The sequence below is a fragment of the Tympanuchus pallidicinctus genome, unplaced genomic scaffold (genome assembly GCF_026119805.1).
Source record: "Tympanuchus pallidicinctus isolate F22 unplaced genomic scaffold, pur_lepc_1.0 scaffold11, whole genome shotgun sequence".
NCBI classification, from domain to species: Eukaryota; Metazoa; Chordata; class Aves; order Galliformes; family Phasianidae; genus Tympanuchus; species Tympanuchus pallidicinctus.
Window position 1 is genome coordinate 15,315,515 of NW_026294627.1, and position 22,877 is coordinate 15,338,391.

Sequence of the window (22,877 nt, forward strand, 5' to 3'; positions counted from 1 at the left end):
TCACATTATTTCAACTCTTCTTGTTCTCTGAAATCCGATTACAGAAGACCTCTAGCACTTTGAGAAAGCACAAGTATTGTATTCCTATACAAATTTTAAAAATAGTCATAATTTAGTTCTACATTATGAATATAGACTCTCAAAACCATGCAGAAGACAGGAGTGCTCGGCAGTCACCAGAGGGAGCCTACAGCTCACAGCCTCCTGCCTTTGCTGTATGCACCAGTATGTGTTTTTTTTCTTTGCTGTATGCATCTGCGCTAAGAATATTCTCAAGCCCAGTTAATTTAGGGCTGCCAAAGAAAATCCAGTATGCACATATGAGAGTGGTGAGGTGCTGGAACAGGCTGCCCAGAGAGATTGTGTCCCTGGAGGTGTTCAAGGCCACATTGGATATGGCCCTGGACAGCCTGGTCTAGTATCAAATGGGGCGGCTGGTGGCCCTGTATGTGGCGGGGGGTTGGAGATTCATGATCCTTAAGATCCCTTCCAACACAGGCCATTCTGTGATACATATTCTGCACACTCAGTTTCTCTTTATAAGAGCATTAAGTGAGCTGGCAGCTTTCTCCAGCCTACCCACTGTGCTTGAAAGCACCCTTGCCTCCCCCCAGTGTTAGAATTTTTAAGTATTGTGCACATTTACAGAAATCCTCTACTTTCTCCAGGCAGTTGTGAAAAATCTTGCATGCCATTTTTCTACCGGTAAGGAGCGGGGCCTGTCCTCTACAATATCTTTATTGATGACCTGATGAAAAGGGCACTGAGTGCACCCTCAGTAAGTTTGCAGATGACACCAAGTTGGGTGGAAGAGTCGATCTGCCTAGGGGTAGTGAGGCGCTACAGAGAGATCTGGACAGGCTGGATAGCTGGGCTGAAGCCAGTGGGATGAGGTTCAACAAGGCCAAATGCCAGATCCTCCACTTTGGCCACAACAACCCCAGGCAATGCTTGGGGCAGAGTGGCTGGAATACCTGAGGGTATTGATTGATGCTCGGCTGAACATGAGCCAGCAATGTGCCCAGGTGGCCAAGAAGGCCAATGGCATCCTGGCTTGCATCAGAAACAGTGTTGCCAGCAGGAACAGGGCAGTGATTGTCCCCCTATATTCAGCTCTGGTGAGGCCGCACCTCCAGTACTGTGTCCAGTTTTGGGTCCCTCACTGCAAGAAAGACTTTGAGGCCCTGGAGCGTGTTCAGAGAAGGGCAAAGAAACCAGTGAGGGGTCTGGAGCACAGGGCTTATGAGGAGCAGCTGAAGGAGCTGGGAATGTTCAGTCTGGAGAAGAGGAGGCTCAGGGGAGACCTCACTGCTCTCTGTAACTACCTGAAGGGAGGTTGCAGTGAGCTGGGGGTTGGCCTCTTCTCTCATGTAACTGGTGATAGGACTAGAGGGAATGGCTTCAAGCTGCACCAGGGGAGATTCAGGCTGGACATTAGGAAATGCTATTTCTCTGAAAGTACTCTTTCCAAAAGAAGAAAATACTACTTCTCAGTGCCCTGAAAGAGTGGTCAGGCATTGGAATGGGCTGCCCAGGGAGGTGGTGAAGTCACCAACCCTGGAGGTGTTCAAGGAACGTTGTGTGGAGGGACGTGGTTTAGTGAGAGCTATTGGTAATAAGTGTATGGTTGGACTAGGTGATTCTGTGGATCTTTTCTAACCTTGGTGATTATATGATTCTATGACTCAACAAGAAGAAGAGAAGATGGGGGCATTGCCTTACCTTCTCACTCTTCTTAGAGATCATAAATAATAGCAATGATTCTCAATGGTTTTCAGAGAGGTGGTAGATGCCCTGTCCCTGAAGACATTCAAGGTCAGTCTGGACATGGCTCTGAGCGACCTGACTGGGCTGTAGGTGCTCGTGTTCTGCGCAAGGGAGTCTGACTGGATCACTTTTAAAGGCCCCTTCCAATTCAAATGATTCCATCATTTTTTCCACCATCAGCAGCAAGCAGCCCAGTGAAAAACTCCCTTCAATAAGAGCCCAAATCACCACGGCAATCCCAGATTTTGGATTTCTTATTGAACACAAATTTTTCATTTCTATCTTAAATTCCATTTTTCTCCTCTTCTTCTCCAATTTAAATGTCGTCATTTTTAACTGGTGCCATGAGAAAGGATAGTGCAATCAGAAAGGAATAAAAGGGCTACACATTTGTTAATACCTTACCTAGGCAGAAACCAATTAAAGCAAGCAAAAATTACAAATAATTTCAAGTAATAATTCACTGCATATTGAAAACAGGAGAGTGGTAACTTCAAGAAAAATCAACAGTCCTTTGAAAAAAATATGCACAACGAGGAAACACTGGCTGAAGGTGCACTTGGAAGAAATAAGGGGTTAAAAATGAAGCATTTGTTTTAAATACAAGTAGTCAGGCGCAGATAGGGAATCCAAAGCCACGTGTTTGTATTCACAGCACACACTTAGTACATGCATTTCCTAACTCAGTAATATACCTTTCAAAAAATATAACTAAGATTCACCACTGACAGAAAATGCCAAGCAATGAAGGCAACGAAGACATGAGAACCAGCTGCAATCTTTGTAAGTCTGAAGTGGGAATATTTGCCAATAGTAGGCTGAAGAAGTCACACCACATTCACGTTTGAGGTCTTGTCAGCTTTTTCAGACCTTCTCCTTATTTCTGAGGACTTGCTGAAGAAAAGAAGAAAAAGGTGCAAACCTCCTTCCCTCTCCAGTTAGGCAGGCAATTTCATGTTGAACAATACAGATAGGAAAAACATCACATTTCTGATTAAGAAAACAATGTCATTTCCAATATGCAAAGATCTTCAGTATCAGAGACTTATGAATCGCTTCTAGACAGTGACAGTACCTTACAATTAACACTTCTAAGAGTCAAGTGACAGTGATATTATTGAAAAATCAGCAACTGAAGAGATCCTTAAGTATTACTTATCCAATTTGCACTTATTTCTGCATCATATTTTTTCAAAAAAAAAAAAAAGCAAAAATAAATCACCCATGATTATGTAAAAGCAATTAGGAACGAAATGAACAAAATGTATTCCTTGCAGATGGAAAAATTTGCTAGAGACAAATTCTACTTTTTCACAGATTTCTGCTATGGCATGACAGCACAGAATACAACCAATTGAGCATCCTCCTGCAATTACCCAGAGGGAAATGGGCAAATTAGCACAGCATAAAGAACAATCATGTCCTCCTCCAGATTTCACTGCTTTTTAAGAGAAGACAGGAAAAGTGCACTGGAATGTTTTAAGCTGACACCCACAGCATTTCCACCTACAAAAAATGTCTCCTATGAGCAGCACAGCCTCAACACTAGAAGCATTAAGAAAAAGCAAATATGCCTGAGCAACTTCTCTTGTATTTAAAACAGATCAAATTACTTGTACCTGCTGCTACTGATGCCAAGAAGAAACTGTCTTGCCAAAGGCAATGTTTATGTCTGCAAGAAAAGTAAATCACAACCTAGACAAGGGTAGAAATAAGAAACTTGCTATTCAGTGTGACTTCACGAAATTGACCCTGAGCTCCCCAAGTGAGCTTCCCTAGGTACAAAGGGGCATCTGCCTTCCCTGCAGTCGAGAGGGAAGGTAAAACTGTTCCCTAACTGCAGCCTGTGGGCCATTATCATCTTAGAAAAAGCAATTAAACACATTAGCTGTTCTTCCAAATGGTGTCTAAACTCTGCCAGAGGGATGTCTGGAAGCCTAAAAAAGACAAGAAACTGAATCTGTACCAATATACAAGGATAAGCAAGAGCCACCCAGACAGCAGGGTCACCACTGGGTTGGGACCATGCTGACAGCAACCACTAGGCAAGGCACGGAGTGAAGGAGCCCAGATGGCTCACCAACACCTCCCTGCAAGCAATGGAGCTGAGCAACACGGAGCCATATGCAAAGCAGAGAGATCGTGAGCAATCCTGCAAAGCATGTGCAGGGGAATACCATGTGACAGTGAGTATGAGCAGAATTATACAAGAGCAAGCAATATTTTTGAGTAGTGCACATGTTGCGCTAAGGGAAGCTAAATATATTGTTCCATCCATGTAAACAATCATTATACAGATCTAAGTAATGAAAAGTCTTAACTTACTGTGCACTTCTACTAGGATGCTCAACACTCCCTCCTCTACTACCAGATCCAAAGAAAACCTTTCATCTCTTAAAAGAAACAAGCAAGACCACCTTAGGAAATTCACTCTTCTATGTAAGTGAATATGCATTTTTACAGAAAAATGAGATTCTAGAATAAGGACATTTATGTTTAATTGTACCAAAGTCATGGCAAGCAACATCCCAACACCGCATCATCCTGTCTGCTGTGGAGTCAATCCATAGATTCAGTCTCCAACCCGACAGTTTAGAGTTTTTTCCTACCATCACAACACATTCAATAACCATCATCTGCATTACTAAAACAGTTAACAGAGAGCTCAAATACAATAGTCAGGCAGACAGCTGGATGACAGGCAGTGCTCCTCTCCCAGCTGCTCACCCCATGGTCCAGGAAACAACACCTAACCACGCAGGGATGCCCGGCCCACCTGTGGAGAGGCTTCCACCAGCCAACAGGTCAGGCTGCACAGAGATGCGTGGCAGCAGCATTCAGTAACCACTCCACAAGTGGATGAGACATTTGTGCTGTGGGCACCAGGCCAGGAAGCAGTTTAGACAGCAGGTACTGACAGCAGCTTCATCTGTCCAGTTCAGATCTGTCACTAAACAGAAGTGAAAGCCCTGAACAATAGCTAAGTTAATGCAGAAAAACCTAGCTAGCATAGTAAACAGTGACAAGATCTGGTGTCATCGTGATGAGCTGGAGTCAAAATAGCAGTCCAAGGAGTGGTGACATAAATTCCCCATCAAAGAAAAAGTTCAAGATGCCCTCAGTGGGTGAAGTGATACGCACTTCTTCTGGGATAGGAAAGGGGTGATCTGGATTTCTTGGAACCCAAAGAGACCATCAGCTCTTCCTGCTACATTATGATGTTGACTAAGCTGAAGCTTGAACTTTAAGAGTCAGGCCAGAGAAGATGACAACACGATAACGCCAGGCCCCATGCCAGTTTGAAGACCATGGAGAACACTGCCAATCTAGGCTGGACTGTCCTACCATACTCACCGCACGGTCTGGATTTGGCACCATCTGACTCCCATCAGTGAAAGATGCAACTGCACAAGCAACACTTTCCTATCAACAATGCCATCATAGCAACTGTGAAACAATGGGTTACCTCCACTGGTGGAGAATTTTACAAGCACAGCAAGCAGATCTTGTTCATTACTGGTGAAAATGCATTGTTAATGGTTGAAAGGCAGTGCTTTGTGGCAGAGAATCTGCTCCATCACATAGTGTTACTGTGCTCACTGTGTCTGTTCTAGTTTCAGTGGAAAAAAAAAAAAATGGGAGGCATTATTTTCAGATCGACCTACACATGTTCCAGTTACTTCTTTTGCACTTGCTCTTTGGGATAATCATTTACATTACAGCACTAACTCATTTAACAAATTAAAAGATGAAGTTGTTTATGAAAATTGCCAAGAAAGATGCAATAGATGCCTTCTGACCAGATGTGCAATAGAAACAACACAGTGATACTAAAAAAAAAATGCTGGATGAAAAAAAAAAAAAATATTCCCCAAACTGATTATCAGTTGAATTATTTAAACTTCAGAGTGCCCAGTATTTTTCAATTTATATCTGGAACAAATGCATGACTGCTCAAGGAATTACTTCCTACACATCTGTTCTTCACCACCTTGCTTTCATGCAGACTTAACAATAGGATTTTTTTCTTCTCATCAGATTTAATTTTGTATTTTGCAGCTTAACTACTTAATGCAATCTTCTGCAAGCAGAACAGAAGACACATTTTATACATTTACAAATATATCAAGAAAAAATCGTTTACAGTGAAGGCAGTGAGGCACTGGAACAGGTTGCCCAGAGATGTGGTTGATGCCTTGTCCCTGGAGACTTTCAAGGCGAGGCTGGATCACACCGTGGGCAACCTGAGAGCTGTGCTGTCCCTGTTCATTCAGAGGAGTTGGACTAGATGGCCTTTAAAGGTCTATTCCAACTCAAAGGATTCCATGATTCTATTCCATGATTGTGGCTGTGATAAGATCTATCCTCAGTTTTGCAATGGTCTATATTTATATACTATATATATAGGCTAATTGATGAGAGAGCCAAAGTAAATGATTACCATTAACATCAAAATGTCTGAGATCAAGCTTCCTATCTAAGATAAGCAATGAATACTACAGAGATTTTATTTTTCTAGTAACAATTTGAGCCTCAAAGACACAGAACTACAAGTTCTTCCTTGAAATTAGCATCCGTTTACCTGCACAACACATCTGACATACATAATTTGTGATAACCAGTCTGCAGAGGAAACAGCTGTTGCTGCATGAGGACACAGCTCCCAGTGTTTATGCTTGCTTTTCAGCATCAAACAGGAACCCAAGACCTGCTGCTTGAAGAGTGAATAGGACTTGCAAGGAGGCATGGAAAATAAATGGATCTCAACTAGAGGCCCCAAGTCCATTATCCTGGATGGCAGGAAGACTTAGATGGCAGGTTCTTAAATCACCACAGGAACTGGCAGTTAATTTACCTATGGCACGTTGCAGTGCTTCAGCGGAATTAGATCAGCTGGCAAGTAGAATATAACCCAACACATCCACAGCACCTGAAATCACACCTGCACCTTGATGACACTGCTTGAAGACTCAAGTAGCTCAACTCTATATTTCAAATTACCATATGTATAAGATAGTACAGACAGGCTTAACTCAAGAATCAGGACTGTGATAATGAATTTGAGGGCAAAATTTTAAGTCAAGAGCCATTGTTGTGATCCTGTCCCACTACACACCAGATCACAATTACACTGCTGATGGCACTCTTCATTTCCTAATGCTCACAAGCTGAGATTTACATGATGTATATAGCCTCTTTACTAGGCTAACCATGCATCGAATAATGCCAGCAACTGCCTTCTTAGTGAAGCAGAAGTGTTCTGGAGCATCTGTTTTTTCCCATTGCCCAATTTTCAATCACACTTGTTGAAGCAACAGCTATAACCACCTGTTTTGCAAGGGCAGTGTTAGTTTTCCTCACACACAGCCTTCTACAGCAAGATGGAGCAGGAGATCCCAGAGGTAAGAGCCACTGCTTGAACCTTGAGACAGAACAAGTTTGCAAACTCACATAGAGCCAGAAAAGCCTGTCATGGTTCTACAGTTCTTGGTTACATTATCTGCAAGTAGTCAGCAGGGGTTCATCTGCAAAAGCCACTCACAACTCCTACACTGCTCATGCGTTAAAACTTTAGGATAAACGCAATTATATCCACACTCAATTATATCCACCTCACACGTCTGTTTAGAGCTCCTCAAACTGACTAAAAGAGGCTGAAAGCACCATGCAGCTCTCAGTGCCACAGCCCATGCTACAGCAACTACTGACAGACCTACCTGGCCAAGGAGGCCAGTGCTCCTGCCAAGGACAGCAGGCACACAATGCGGGCTGCGAGGCAGAGGCAGCAGCGGTGGCAGGGCACCTACGCAACGCTAAAACACCTCTGCCAACACCCAGTTGGACATCACTACTCTGTGAAAGACTTAAACTGAGATAACGACACATTTTTTTGTTGCTCAAAGTTTGCTTCTCATCAAAAAGGCATTTCCTCCCACCAAGTTACAGAGGAAAGGCCTACATGTCAGCCAGCTGCCCAGCTCCAGAACTGAGGTTTTAGCACTTCCTTCTCCACTACCCTTGCTAACATTTCAAAACCTTTCCACCCCAGTATAGTTAATTTGAGGGAGCTGATTAAAAGTGACATAAATTTTAAAAGTTTCAAAGCACAACCCAGTTTGATATGGAAAACTCCTCTAGCTTCGTGTATTATCAAAATCACAAGCCTTGAAATACCAAGTGTTTTTACCAAAAGCTTTTAACTGTTATTAATGGAAACTTACAGACAGGTAAAATACACATGAGAAACAACACTCGTATCAGAAATATAACTACAGAAACACGAAATTTAGTACTATATACACTTTAGAACACAGGATGCCATTTATTTTTACTGCATTTTACTAATTTGTTCTGCTCTTGCACGCATAACTTGAACCGTGTGTTACTGAAGTTTGTGTCTCTATTCATCCCCCACCTCACGTACAGACGGGCAGTCATGCAGTACATATTTGCAGAGGATCTTCAAAAAGCACTTCTATGAAAATAAAATCTTTTTCTTTAATATGCAGACATTTTGGGCTTCCGTTTTCTTTAGAAGAGGTAATTTTTATAGACTCCCTTAAAAATAAACGTCCAAGTTCACTCCAAAAAACCAGGGCGAGTTACCTAAACCTCAAACTCCGAACAGTGCCAGGGCTCCACATGCTCACTGAAAAATGACTGCAAGTAAAATGTGCTTATCTTTACATACTTTTTCTTATTGCTGTTAAAGACAGTGTTATTGTAATACAACCATCAGAATAGCTCCTGACACATTATTATGATTTCTTCAATACTAAAATGTTATATTTCTATATTCTCCGATAAACAATTCACCATCCTGAAGCTAACCCAGCTTCTGTTCTCAATCCCATTTAAGACAACCTCACACACTAACAGTATTGCAGCTAAGCCTCCCCTATTCCTCAGAAAGCAACATGTTTGGTTTTGGGAAGCTGGGTTTTGTTGTTGTCAACAAGTAGGGAAACCTCTATTCATGTTTTTTTCCATCAGAAAAAGAGATATGCACATAATCTGTTAACCCCTTACATTCTCTCAATGATGATACAGGACTTTAGCCATCTAAGAAGCTACCAAAAAAGCATGGTTGATAGAGAAGTCAAACAGAATCAACCTAAGGCCAATGTTATTAGTGAAGTAAGAGTAGAAGCCTGTGACTGAAGAGATAATAGTGCTCACCTAAGTGTGAATGGCTGTAACCTTAAGGGGGAAAAAGATCAAATGTATGATCAGTGCAGAAAATGGCATAAGCTCTGCGAACATAGGATCAGGGTAAAGTTTTTCAGCCACTGCTTTAACAACACACAAATTCAGCTTTAAGGCACCTAGTATCAAACCAGCACCTGTAGTCAAGCGACACAAGAAGGGAAAACATCTTTTTTCTTTTCCCCCAAGGCTGCAGTCCTGTTGCATCAGAGATAGATCCCATGGATCGGGCCTCCCATTTCAGGATCTCCAGTTACTCCACTACACACACACATACTCTACTCTACTACACACACATAAGTACACAAACCCCGCTACAGAGGACTTCTCATTAAGTCTACCACTGACAAGAGTACTAAATGTACCTGTAAGATCAGGTGTGTAACACAAGAGGAAACTAACCAAGCTGTAAAGTGAGACTAACAGCAGAGAGACAGGTCTGCCAGAGCTGACCACGTGCTGCTGAGAGAGGTGCCCACGCTGGCCCACTTGTCCCATATCACCAACACGTGCAGCCTCTCCCTGTCTCCAGCCAGGCTGCACAACAGTCCGATTTATTCTGTGCTGCCACGTAATAGAAAGACTGCATTTCTGCAGCAATGGATCAGTGCATACCTACCACAGCCATCATGGGTTGTAGTTACACGACTGTTTCTGTTGTAAGGTTAGCATCTATACCATTTGTGTAACTAACACCATTAACAATAATTATTGTTAATTGCAATATTATTATAAAAGGAGATCATAACTCAACAGTTTGAGCACAGGCCAACACACCAGCCTCAGGAGTACTGTCCCAACTGTCAGATCTTCAGACTCTGTATTAATGATGCTGCAACCTGCTGTGTGAACTCTGGAAGTCACCTCTGCCCTCCTCCATGTGAAAAATCCCAGCAGCTGAGATATTCACTTGGGATGTGAAAGAGTCAAGCTCCTTCCAAAGCAGCCTGAAAAAAAACAAACACCAATTCAACGTGCCTCAACCACCCCTCAGTGTCTTAAAAGCTACCAAATACCCGTTTCTGAAAAACTCTTCCCACTAAGAGATATCAAAAACATCTACAAAGAATGCTAGTGTTACCCTTCTCCTTCCTAGCAATGGGATCCTGGTCTATGCTAACAGTTGTGAACAGGCATTGCCTTAGCAAAACACCAAAGCTGCAGCACCAGTAAGGCAATGTAGAGCTGGAGCCCTCCCTCCTCACCTTCCAGATATGCCACCTCCTTTCCACTACTAGTCACACATTACTAATGTTATCTCATCCTAGCTTTGGCAACAGACAGGTCTTTCTGTAAGAGAAGTCCAGCTCAGTCCAGCTCACCAGAGTAGCAGATAACTAAGCCAGCAAAAAGGCACGTAATGGTTTTCTTCACTCATTCGCTGCTGGACTTGTTTAGGCTTCCCTGACAACACAGCCAATATCTGCATGGCATTTACCAGCCTGGGACTGCAGATGTTCTTCACCTTGGAAAGCCCTGTGAAACCTCAGGCTCTGCTGTCAGACAAATTCCATGGCAAAACACCTTTATGCTCCTTATTGATTTCACAGTCACAAAGGAAGTACACGCGACCCTGTGATGAGAGGCATTTTCAATGCCCCTACCATTTTGCACAGCATATAACACAACTGGATTGCAGGAAGAGAAATACTGAACACAAATCATGATACACCTTCGGTCTTTCTGAGTATTCACTTCCACAGTTCTGTCAGTTGTAAGCCAGTAGGCACCACTGAAGAAGCTTACCTGACTCGGAGTAACACAGGCTATAAAATCTCATTCACTTGCTCCTATACTATGCCAAATAACTTCAGATACATTTTCCATTAAAAATATAACAAAAAAACCCAACCCCATAAAATAGCCTGGATCTGAAAACAAGTTTATCTTGCTAAGGGGCTGAACAGCACAATTTGACCAAAGTTTATTTTGGAGAGACAACCTTCTTCATCTCAGTCAAGGTAGCAGAATTGTTAATAATGCAACGCAGCAAAAGTAATTTCAGCTAAAACAAGACAACTCTGTTTCTCCCTGCATCCAATTCCCAAACAGCCACACAGTGGTGCACTGCTGCTTGATGTCTGGGCAAAGCCAAGGGCAGCACTGAACAACTGCCACAATGAGGAATGCATTTTACTAAGGGAAAAATGGAAGAAAACATGATAATCAAATCCCACCCTTGCATCAGGCCAGGAAATACAAGCAGAAGAACACTCAGGTACACCTAATCCAGACAGAATTTTCAGTAATAAAACCATGTCAGAAATTCATGGAAAGGAATGTATTACTTAGGTGTTTGTGACAGCATCAGCTCAACTTAATTATCAAGAGGATTTCTCCCACCCCTCCATATGGAAAGTTGTTAATTAACTAATGAACACAGATTATTCCAACAAGGATAAGACTCAGGAAGCAGGTTAAAGGGAAGACAACAGTAGGTAGCAGCAGAGCAATTATCCAGATGGAGTCATCAGCTAATGAAGCTCCCCAGTAGACAATTCCAGATGCAGACACCCAGAATTTTCATTAACAACATGAACTAAACATAAAAACATGTTAAAGCAATACTGACATATCCAACGAGCATGAAATATCACTAGCTCAAAAGATGAATCCTCCTCCCCAAGCACGAAGAATCCCGTTTCACTAGATGCTGGGTTTGTTTGCCAAAGATCTCAGAACCAGCACCAACCTTCACATTCCTGTTCTCAATTTCTCACCCTTAGCACTGCATGCTTTGGGTACACTCCATGCACGTTCGCTCCCAGGTAGAAGTTTCATTAGCATGTTGTGCACTGCATGTTCTCATCTCCTCAACTCAATCTGAACTGTGAGAACTGTAAAATGCATCCACCATAGCAGTTCTCAAGCAAAAGGCAGGAAAACCATACATGCACACTGATGGACTCTAAGTTATTTAGTGCAATTCCAGAAGATCTGGACTGCTCGAGCATGGCTGAAAACACCACCTCGATGACCTGAAGTAAAGAAGTGTAATGTTAAATACTGTTAGGTATAATTCTGTATTCCCACCCTAAAAATCTACAACCATCTAAAGTCTTCATGCTCCCACACTGCAGAAGAATGCAATTCTGGTCAGCACATCTTAAAAAGTATCACAAACCTAAAATGCTACAGAGGAACACAGGGATAATTAGAGGCGTCTCCTACATGAAAAACTGACTGAATATAAAAGGTAACTGGAGAGCACAATATGGCAGAGAGCTACAAAAATTCAAGGACAGAAGAAGAAAACCCAACTACTTGCTATTTCTCATAATTCAAGAATGAATTAGATGATCAAACAGCAGACTTCTCTGAAGTAAAACAATGCTTTGGGCTGTTCCCTCCCTCTAACACAAGTGAAACTCATTACTGCTAGACAGATATAATGCAAAAAATAAGAAAAGTAAATACATATTCCAGAAACAACCAGATACGTTAATGGAAAAAAAGCTGCAGTGCATCCCAGGGTTCTGGAGGAGCTGGCTGAGGTGGTTGCTGAGCTGCTCTCCATCATATTTGGAAAGTGATGGCTGACTGGTGAGGTGCCAGATGACTGGAAGAAGGGTCACTGTCTTCACTGTCACATTTTCAAGAAAGGGAGCAAGGAGGACCCTGGGAACTACAGGCTGGTGAGTCTCACCTCTGTGCCTGGGAAGATCATGGAACAGATCATCCTGGATGACATGCTTGAGCACACAAGGAATAAGCGTGTGATCCAAGACAGCCAGCACGGCTTCACCAGGGGAAGGTCATGCTTGACCAATCTGGTGGCCTTCTATAATGGAGTGACAGCATCAGTGGACAGGGGAAAGGCGACCGATGTCATTTACTGGACTTGAGCAAGGCCTTTGACATGGTCCTCCACCACATCCTTATCTCCAAATTGGAGGGATGTGATTTGATGGGTGGACCACTCAATAGATAAGAAACTGGTGGAAAGGCTGCAGGCAGAGGGTGGTCATCAATGGCTCCATGTCCAGGTGGAGGACGGTAACAAGTGGTGTCCCCCAGGGGTCTGTCTTGGGACTGGAGCTCTTTAACATCTTTATCAATGACATCGATGACAGAATCGAGTGCATCCTCAGCAAGTTTGCTGACAACACTGAGCGGTGCGGTTGGCATGGTGGAAGGAAGGGATGCCATTCAGACGGACCTCGAGAGGCTGGAAAGGTGGGCCAGGGTGAACCTGATGAGGTTCAACACGGCCAAGTGCAGAGTTTTGCACTTGGGCGGAGGAATGCCAGGCATCCGTACAGACTGGAAGGAGTGATCCTTGAGAGCAGCCCTGTGAAGAAGGATCTGGGGGTCTTGATAGATGAAAAACTTAACATGAGCCAGCAGTGTGCTCTTGCAGCTCAGAAGGCAAATGGTATCCTGGGCTCCATCAGGGGTGAGAAGAAGGGTGGCCAGCAGGGACAGGGAGGTGATTGTCCCCTTCTACTCTGTTCTTGTGAGGCCCCATCTGGAGGACTGTGTAGAGCTCTGGGGCCCCCAATACAAGAAAGACAGGGAGCTGTTGGGGAGGGTCCCGAGGAGAGCCACAAAGATGATCAGGGGACTGGAGCACCTTCCCTATGATAACAGGCTTGTTCAGTCTGGAGAAGGCTGCAGGGTGACCTCATTGCAGCCTTTCAGTACCTAAAGGGAGCCTACAAAAAGGAGGGGAACCAACCCTTTGAAAGGGTAGATAACAGCAGGACAAGGGGAAATGATTTTAAGTTGAGAGAGGGAAGATTTAGGTTGGATGTCAGGGCAAAATTCTCCTTCCAGTCAGGGGGAAGTTCTTTACAGAGAGAGTAGTGAAGTGCTGGAACAGGCTGCCCAGAGAGGTTGTGTCCCTGGAGGTGTTCAAGGCCACATTGGATGGGGCCCTGGGCAGCCTGGTCTAGTATTAAATGGGGAGTTTGGTGGCCCTGCATGTGGCAGGGGGTTTGGAGATTCATGATCCTTGAAGTCCCTTCCAACCCTGGCCATTCTGTGAGAAGTTCATCAACAGTCATTATAAACAATAATGCTACCTAGAGCTCTTGAAAAATACTAACTTTAACATGGTGAAGTACATACCAGTACCTTTTTTTTTTTTTCAGGTCTTTCTTCTAAATCAGCGGCCACAGGTTACTGTTGGAAACAGAACTCAGGTGGGCAGAGGTCTGGTCTAATCCAGCCATAATATTACGGCATATATCCAGCTAGCCTTGCCAGATGATGACCTGGAAGACTTCAGCAAGTCTCAGCATTGAAATGATTCATTAGTCTGGATTCCTTCCAACAGGTAACCTGCTATAATATAATCAGAGCTGCTCCATCTCTTCCTCTCATCTTTACTATTACTCAAGAGTCAAAATCTGAGAAACTGCCCCAGAGAAGACAAGATGCCATGAGAAACGGAACTTCTTTGTGGAAGGAGGAGTGTCACATCCCTGAACTCCAAGGAAGGCAGGTGAAAAGAAAACCCCCTACAAACTGTCAGGACAGATGTTACAAACAATTTGTTATAAAGTTTTAAGAATACTGACATGCTCCTTTATGCTGCTGTTCTACCAACTTACTGAAACATCTGAAAGAGAACTTAGTTTGACACTGTCAGACTATCAGCTTCATCCTGACATCCCCCTTGGAAGGACAACAGACATCCCAAACAGAGAAGTCCCCAAGAAGAGAAAAATGTATGAATTCCCTCCACTGTCAGCCCCCAAAAGACCAGAACATTTTTAAATGTGTTAATAAGAGAATTCTGCAAAAGCCTTCGCTCAGGTGTTCTAGAACCCACCCTTTAATGAAACCACACCACACAGAAGAGCTGAGGATGACAGGGACCTCTGCACACTGCTCAGCTCAAACTGCTGCCAAAAAGAGAACGTGCTTCAAAGTTGGATCAGGTTGCTCACGGTATCATTCAGTCAAGTTTTAGATTTCCCCAAAGATGAGAGATCCCATAGCAGGCAGCCTGCTTCACTGCCTCCCCCAGACACGCTTACTGTGCAAATTTCTTCCTTCTGTGCAGCTGGAATTTCCCTCTCTGAAACCTGTAACCTCTTGTCTTTTCACTATGCATCTCTAAGGAAAGCCTGGCATTTCCAGTACCCAGCCAGCCTGAGCTGGCAAGTTAATTTTACAGTGAAGGTGTATGATGCAATGGAGCCAAGCTGACAGCTCAGCAGTGCTAATGGGGCACAGCAGCCCTGCACATGTCCAACAATCTAATTTCAGCCCCTTCCTTGTGCTAGCTCTGCAATTTAAATGGCTGCAGAGATCACCAATTCATCTTGCTAACCTGACAGAAATCCATTCCCTTGCTTAATTCCTGTGTCCTCTTTGCAATATTAATATGTTCAGCACAGGGTCACAAGGGAGAAGGTGGAACTGCAGGTGGGAACAGAACATCCCTTCCCAGAAGGGGCCAGGCAAGAACCAGCTGGGAGCCGTGAATTCAGATGTATGTGACAGAGAACATCATTTGCTCAAACAGCTGCAATCTGTCAGCAGTACCTGAAGTCTTATGCACGCTTCAGATTCCATCACCTACAGGATGAAGTACACATGTCTTTCCTTAATCACAGTTATTTCGGTTGGAAAAAACCTTCAAGATGGTGCAACTTATCCTCCTAATCCACAAAGGCAGTTATTAAAACAGTGCTTAACTGGTACTAATTACATTCAGCACTAATTACCACCTGAGCTAAACAGGACATAAGAGATGGAATCCATATGTTACAGCCAAGGGATGCCGTGCTGTTTGGAAACACAGCAGCACTGCTCTAAGCTTGGTTCATACAGACACAGCTATGCATGGCCCTCACTGAGCCGAAGTCACTCAGAGCAAAGGCACACATCAGTCATGGCACTGCTCCACAGCACATCAGGTTTTAAGTTATGAGGCACTGTGGGGAGCTTCAAACACACACAGTTTGAAAAGGAATCAAGTTTCACAAGTGCCTGCTTTTTAATATGACAAATGCACACACCAAAGAACCCCGCTATAGGACTGGCATTCAAAGCCATATTTGGAAGCTAATGACAACTCAGACTTATCTTTTTAACAGCTCTAACTTGCACCAAACTTCAGTCTTTTTGCAAATCCTGCCTTTTGAACGAAGGCTACCTAGAATCTGCCAAAAGGCATTACAGCAACAAAGGACAAAGGCTCTTAAACAGCTGTAGGAGAGAGAATAGACTGACATCCTTCCACTTCTCACAAGCTGCATACCATGGTCTGTAAGGCCCATAAGGATCAGCAGTTTGTGAGGTCAGAATAAACATATCCCATACCTGATACACAGAAAGTAGTTTTCCAAAGCAAATCTCTACTCACCCAGAGCAATAAAAATAGAATTATCAAAACATCTAATATCAGAGATTTTGAGAGTTCAAAGTAGTCAATACTTACCCTCAAGGAAGGTTAATTAAATGTTTTTACTTTTTTTTTATTTTATAATTATTATTAGCATACCTGAATTCCTCTAGTCCTCAATTCCCCTACAGCTCAGTATTTCAGTATGAAATGATGCAAACTACGACGACTCCCTGCTCTGCTACCACGCAGCTCCTCTGGTGTCCTCACAGTCATGCAGAGGACCAAGCCTGTTGCCAGTGTCACCTGCCCAGGGTGACATCTCCTCCCCCAGTCTCCTGGCCATTCCCTGCCCTCTTCAAGCATTCACAGCTCTGCCCTCTCCCAGTTTTCAGCTATGACTCCCTCCAAGGTGCCAGTCCCCAGACGCCTCCACTATCAGCACCAGTTTCACCACCCTCCCCTAAGGTATTTTTCACCTTTCAAACTAATCCTATCATGTTGTTGGCTTTGTGCCTCCCAACTGCCACACATCATTACCCACTGCCCCCAGCTCCCAAAAGACCCTTCACAGATCTCACCAAAGGGCAGAGAAAATGTAAATGAAGGTTATCACTACCCAGGTGCAATCCTGCAGCAGGATTTTGCAGTTTGCTCACAGCTGCTGAGAAGGTGTGGACACAGCATGCACAGCACTTCAGGGCTAGGGCCCTATACCGAGCACCATAAGCCTCACAGCAGCCAGGTTGAGCTCTTCCAAGGAGCCCCAGAGACCCCCAGAAACACAGAGCACAGGGCAGAACCCTGAGCAGCTCTTGCAGCCTCCGTGGCCAGCCCCAGGCTTGGTGTGGGCTTCTCCAGAAATGACTGCTTCACATGGCTTCAGCGGGAGCAGGGACTTAACTGACTCCTGCCATTTTCATGCTGCCCATGGGTCTTCTGAGAGCAACAGTGGAAAAAAAACTACAACAAGCAAAGCAGCAGCTAAGAGCTGCAACGAGTCCATGTTCACACAGATGTAGGCTGGAGGAAGAGTGGGAGAGATCACATAATCATTAAGGTTGGAAAAGACCACTAAGATTACCCAGCCTTACCATCAAACCATGCCCACTAACCACGTCCCTCAGTTCCACATCTCCACATTTCTTGAATACCTCCAGAAATGATGACTGCACCACCTCCCTGGGCAGCCTGTGCCTCACCACTGTTTCTAAGAACCTTCCCTGGCTCAACCTGAGGCCATTTGCGTCTCCTCCTATCACTGTTACCTGGGAGAAGAGCTGACCTTCACCTCAACACAACCTCCCTTCAGGTGCTGTAGAGCACAGTAAGGTCTCCCCTGAGCCTCCTCTTCTCCAGACTGAACAATCTCAGATCCCTCAGCTGCTCCCCATAAAAATTCATGTGCTTCAGTGCCTTCACAGCTCCACTGCCCAGAGAAGGACACATTCCAGGGCCTCAATATCTTTCTTCCAATATAGTGAGGGGCCCAAAACTGGACACGGCACTCGAGGTGTCGCCCCACCAGAGATGAGTGCAGAAGGATGATCCCCTTCCTGCTCCTGTTCACTGCACTATTGCTAGTACAAGCCAGGATACCGTTGGCCATCTTAGCCACCTGGGCACACTGCTGGCTCACGTTCAGCCAGCTGTGTGCCCATTACCTTTATCACCAAAGATCCTAAAACCCGCATCTGCTCTTCATCGGGAACGCAAGCAGTGCCATAGGAGCCTGGCACTTTCTCCCAGTACCAGCACTTTTATTAACACTACACCACAACGCGTTCCCTCGGTGGCACTGCCAGGCCGGGGGGCACGCAGCACCGGGCTCCCTAGCACAGACACAAAGCACTGGAAACACCGCACCATCTCGGACTCCGGATACTCCCGAGAGCAGTACCCAGCCAGCCCAGCGCCGCCGCCACGCTCCGCGGCGCGCGGGACATCACGCAGCTCCGCACGAAGGACGGCGCGGGGCAGCGCGCCGCTTTACGTCCACGGGGACGAAAAACTTTTACGCGGCGCAGAACGCCGCGTCTCGGCGCGACCCACCGCCGGGCCGGCTGCGTGCCCCGCGCCGCGGCCTCACCCCGCAGCGGCAAGGTGCCCAGCGCCCGCCGCGCACCGCCGGGCCCGGCCCGGCAGCATCCCGCTCCCCCAGGTGCCGCGCTCCCTCCGGCCCCGGGAGAGCTCCGGAAGCGGAGCGGCGCGGCCCGCCCCTGCCCGGCTCCAAGCGGCGGGCAGCGCGCCCCGGGTGGACCCGCGGGCACTGGGGGGAAGGAGGGTCGATCCGGCGGAGGGAGGACGGGGACGGAGAAGAAGGGAAGGGAAAGGGGAGCGGCGGCGCCGGCCGGCCGCCTCACCATCAGCACTTTGGCCGCGTTCTCCAGCTGGGCGATCACCTCGGGGGCCCCCCCTGCCGCCACGGCCGCCGCCATCATGGTCTCTCTTCAATGACGCGCCATGCGCTGCATTCTGGGACGACGCGGCCGCCCAGCCAATCCCGGGCGCGGCGCGGCGCGGCCCCGGCGCGGAGGCGAAGCGGCGGCGGCGCCGGAGGCAGCGTGACCGCCGGCCGCCAGCCAGGGCCCGCCGGACGAGGCCCCCGCCCCTGCGCGCCTTCCTCCCGCCGCCGCCAGACCGCCTCCGGGGCGGGCCTCGAGCACGCGGTGCGCCCGGGGCGGAGCCGCCGCTACGCCGCCGGTTGGAGGCCGCCGCGGCGCCGCGTGAGAGGGTCCGGGGATGCGGTTGTAGGTCGTGGTAGGGAATGGAGAACGTAGGCTGCGACTTTCCGAAGTTGTAACTGCCTTGTGGTTAGCGCAAGTGAGAGCCCGAGGAGGTTTGCAAGGGATGGAAATCTCTGGACTTCACGTGTAACTCCGTCTGGAGCTCACCTCGTGTTATCCAGATGGGGGTTACTGGATGGCATCACCTCTAGAGAGCGTCCAGGAGAGAAGCTGCACATCTGCAGGAGCACAGGGACTCGGGCTGTGCCTGCGCTGGTGTTTCTGAGTGTTGAGCTGGACATAAACAGCAGTGTGCCCTCACAGCCCAGAAAGCCAACCGCATCCTGGGCTGCATCCAAAGCAGCATGGCCAGCAGGGTGAGGGAATGATCCTGCCCCTCTGCTCTGCTCTGTGAGACCTCACTTGCAGTTCTGCATCCAGGTGTGGAGTCCTCAATACAGGAGAGACATGGAGCTGTTGGAACATACCCAAAGAAGGGCCACAAAAATGATTCAAAAGATGGAACCCCTCTGCTACGAGGACAGGCTGAGGCTGGGGCTGTGGAAAGGCTCCGGGGAAACTGAACAGTGGCCTTTCAGTATCTAACAGGAGCTACAGGAAAGGGGATGTACTCTTTAGCAGGGTGTGTTGGGATAGAACAAGGGGAAGTGTTTTGAAACTAAAAGAGGGGAGATTTAAACTGGATCTAAGGAAGAAGGTTGTTGTTTTTGTTTTTTTTTTACAATAAGGGCAGTGAGGCACTGGAAAAGGTTGCCCAGAGTGGTGGTGGATGCCCTGTTTCTGGAAGCATTTAAGGTCCAGTCTGGATGGGGTGCTGAGCAAGCTGATGGACCTGTAGATGTGATGATTCATGGCAGGGAAGTTGGTCTAGATGGCCTTTAGCAGTTCCAATGATTCTATCGTTCTTTAAGGGTAGGAGTTTGCTTCTCACATCTGATGTTGCACACTGAGTTTGCACGCTGGAGCAGCCTTTGGAGCACACAAGCTGTGACACCTGCAGATGAATTGGAAGACCTGTAGCAGCAAAGCACAGAACGCCTGGGCCCACCCACAGCTCCCTCAGCACCAGTCCCTCACAGGGCAACGTCGCTGCTCTGCTCCCCAGGCCCTGCTCTTGTACCGTGCCTCCATCCAGGGCTCTCCCAGCACTACGATGAGGTCAGCTGGCCTCTGCAGCTGGGGTTACACAAAGTTTGGGACGCAGCAGCTCGCTTTGCACACTTCGACATTCACAGTGCAAGATGAGTGTAGATACAGTGTACCGATGGGGGTGAGGGGAGGGAAGAAAAGATCAAGAAAATAGGATGTAAGAAAGAAATACAGCTTACTGAATAGAGGAATGAAAGGAAAGGTGTCTGTGTGTTCACTCAAGAAGTGCAGCTTTCAGTGCCTAAGAAGCAGCGCTAAACAAGATTAGAAATAGCAATTGAACTCTGTGATTTTGATTTTGTGGTTTACCTAGGACACATTGTAATTCATGCTGAAATATTTAATGTGTTTCAGGGTACTCTCCATTCTTATTTCCTTCTTCAAGGGTGGGGGGAGATCAGCAGGGCTGCTCTGGAAGGAGAGATAAGTACAAGGGCAATTGAACTTACGCTCAGAGATGGAGGAGCTCAGAGATGGTGAAATTGTGACAACACTCCTAAGTCCTGAAGTATGTTTATAGGACAAGTGGAGCAATATACAAGTGCTACACTAAAAAATAGCAAAGAAGAGCTAAAGAATTAGAAATTTGCATGCAAAGAGGTAACGTCAAAAACAAATTGAAGAGTATTGAAAAATCTATTTTAAGAAATTATGTGTTCAGTACAGGACGGCTTCAGCTGAGTACTTCTGTACTTGTAGCTTGTATTCCTAATGAGATCCTTCATCCTGCTGCTCTTGGAAAGCAACAGAAACAGTGTGGTGTTGTTCAGGTTGAGGCGTGCTCAGGAGGTCCCCATGCCAATCTGCTGCCCAACAGACCATGTTGCTCAGGGCTTTGTCCACGTGGGTCTTGCTTTTTAGCATATGCACGAGTAGAGTAATCTCTATGAGAAATGGCCGTGTTCACATAGTTACATTTTCTCTCAGCTGTATCACTGTCTCCATGTTCTCTTGAAAAGCTGATTGTTCATGTATCTTGTCAGAGGGAATGCTGAAGCTATTTCTGCCATTGGCTAAAAAGATGCATCGTTCTTCCTTAACACTTCCTGCTTTTGTGGTGTTAATACTCCTAAAATAGTTCAAAACTTTCGGACTCGCAGCCAAGCCAGAAAGAGTGCTATTGATAATGGGACCTGTGCTTCCTGCTTTAGCAATCCTCTGTCTTGCTTTCTTCCAGAGCTGAAAACATCCAATTAGTGCTAGTTTTGGTCAAAGATTAATAATAGAATCATAGAATGGCTTAGGTTGGAGGGGACCTTAAAGCCCATCCAGTTCCAACCTTGCTGCTGTGGGCAGAGCTGCCATCCACCAGCTGAGGCTGCCCAGCTCTTCATCCAACCTGGCCTTGAGAGCCTTCAGATATAGGGCAACCCACAGCTTCTCTGGGCAGTTGTGCCAGTGCCTCACCACCCTCTCAGTAAAAATTTTCTTCCTAACACCTAACCTAGATCTCCCCTCTCATAGTTTAAAGCCTTTGTCCTGTCGCAAATAAACTATGTAAAATGTTAAAGAAAATGAGCCAATCAGTCAGTAATGAATTATTATTGTTTAAGAGTATGGGTTGGTCAGACAGTAAAATGCTGGGTCCATTGACTCCAGCACGGACCTCCAGAGCAAGGTGCCCAGGACCACATCCAGGGCTGTAAAATCCCCAAGTAGGAGGCCCCACAGCCTCTGGGCAGCCTGTGCCAGTACTCCATCACCTGCATAGTACAGCAGTGCTGCTGGTGTTCAGAGGGAACCTCATGTGTTCCAGTTTGTGCCCACTGCCTGTTTTCCTGGCACTGGGCACCACTGCACGGAGCTTGGCTCCATTCTCTTTTCACCCTCCCTTCAGGAATTTATGGACATTAACAAGATCCACCTGTTGTAGTGATGAGATTTCTTCACTTGAGAGCATCATGGTGAGGAAACAGAAGTGACTGAGAACTAAATTACGTGATACAAGGAAGCCAGTCTCAGCAGGGAGGTGGATCACTAGGATGGAAAAGCAACGACAATTGCAAGCTTTCAAGTGGCAAGTTTGGGAGGCATTAATCTTTCGTGTTTAGGTGGTTTAAAGCTTTTGAAACCATCCTCCCCTATCAGACATGCATTCTGATTTATTGATGGTTGATACCTTAGCATTCCCAAAACTTCCTCCTGATTCCCAAGTATATTTAAAGATCTCTTCCCACATAGCCCATGCTCATTTTTAAGATCTCTTTTCTCTAGTCTGGAAGTCCAGTTTCCTTTTCTCTCAGGCACTTTTCTTCCACAGAGAACAGAATGCTTCCCATTATCCCCCCAAACTCTTGTTAGTGAATGAATTAACATCCATCTATAAACAAGAGGTCCGTAATAGAAGTGTCTTGTCCATAGGAACAAGGAGTTGTGGGATGAATCAAAATGAAACAAATTCTAGGAATTTGCTCTATGGGAGCATCTATCTGCTCTTAGAATCATAGAATCACAGAATGGTATGGGTTGGAAGGGCCTTCCAACCCCCTGCCATGGGCAAAGACAGCTCCCACCAGATCTGGGTGCTCACCTTGAATACAAGGCCCACCCAACCTGGCCTTGGGTACCTCCAGGGATGGGGCATCCACAGCTTCTCTGGGAACCTGTGCCAGTGCCTCACCACCCTCTTGCATTTGCTCTGGTGCAGAGCATAAACCAGCCTGTGTGTTTTACTTTATGGGGGTGTTGTGGAATCTGGGGTCTAGTTGTAG

The 22,877-nt window shown here is 46.0% G+C and overlaps 1 protein-coding gene across 1 annotated transcript in view; it reads right to left on the reverse strand.

Annotated features, from left to right (window-relative positions):
- The window catches only part of XPO4 (exportin 4), a 78,299-nt gene extending 59,533 nt beyond the window's left edge, over positions 1-18,766 (reverse strand). Inside the window, exon 1 of the mRNA XM_052671144.1 lies at positions 18,634-18,766. Within this exon, the coding sequence (XP_052527104.1) occupies positions 18,634-18,711 (78 nt within the window). The 5' untranslated portion in view covers positions 18,712-18,766. The remainder of the gene's footprint in view (positions 1-18,633) is intronic.
- Positions 18,767-22,877: the final 4,111 nt, after the last annotated feature.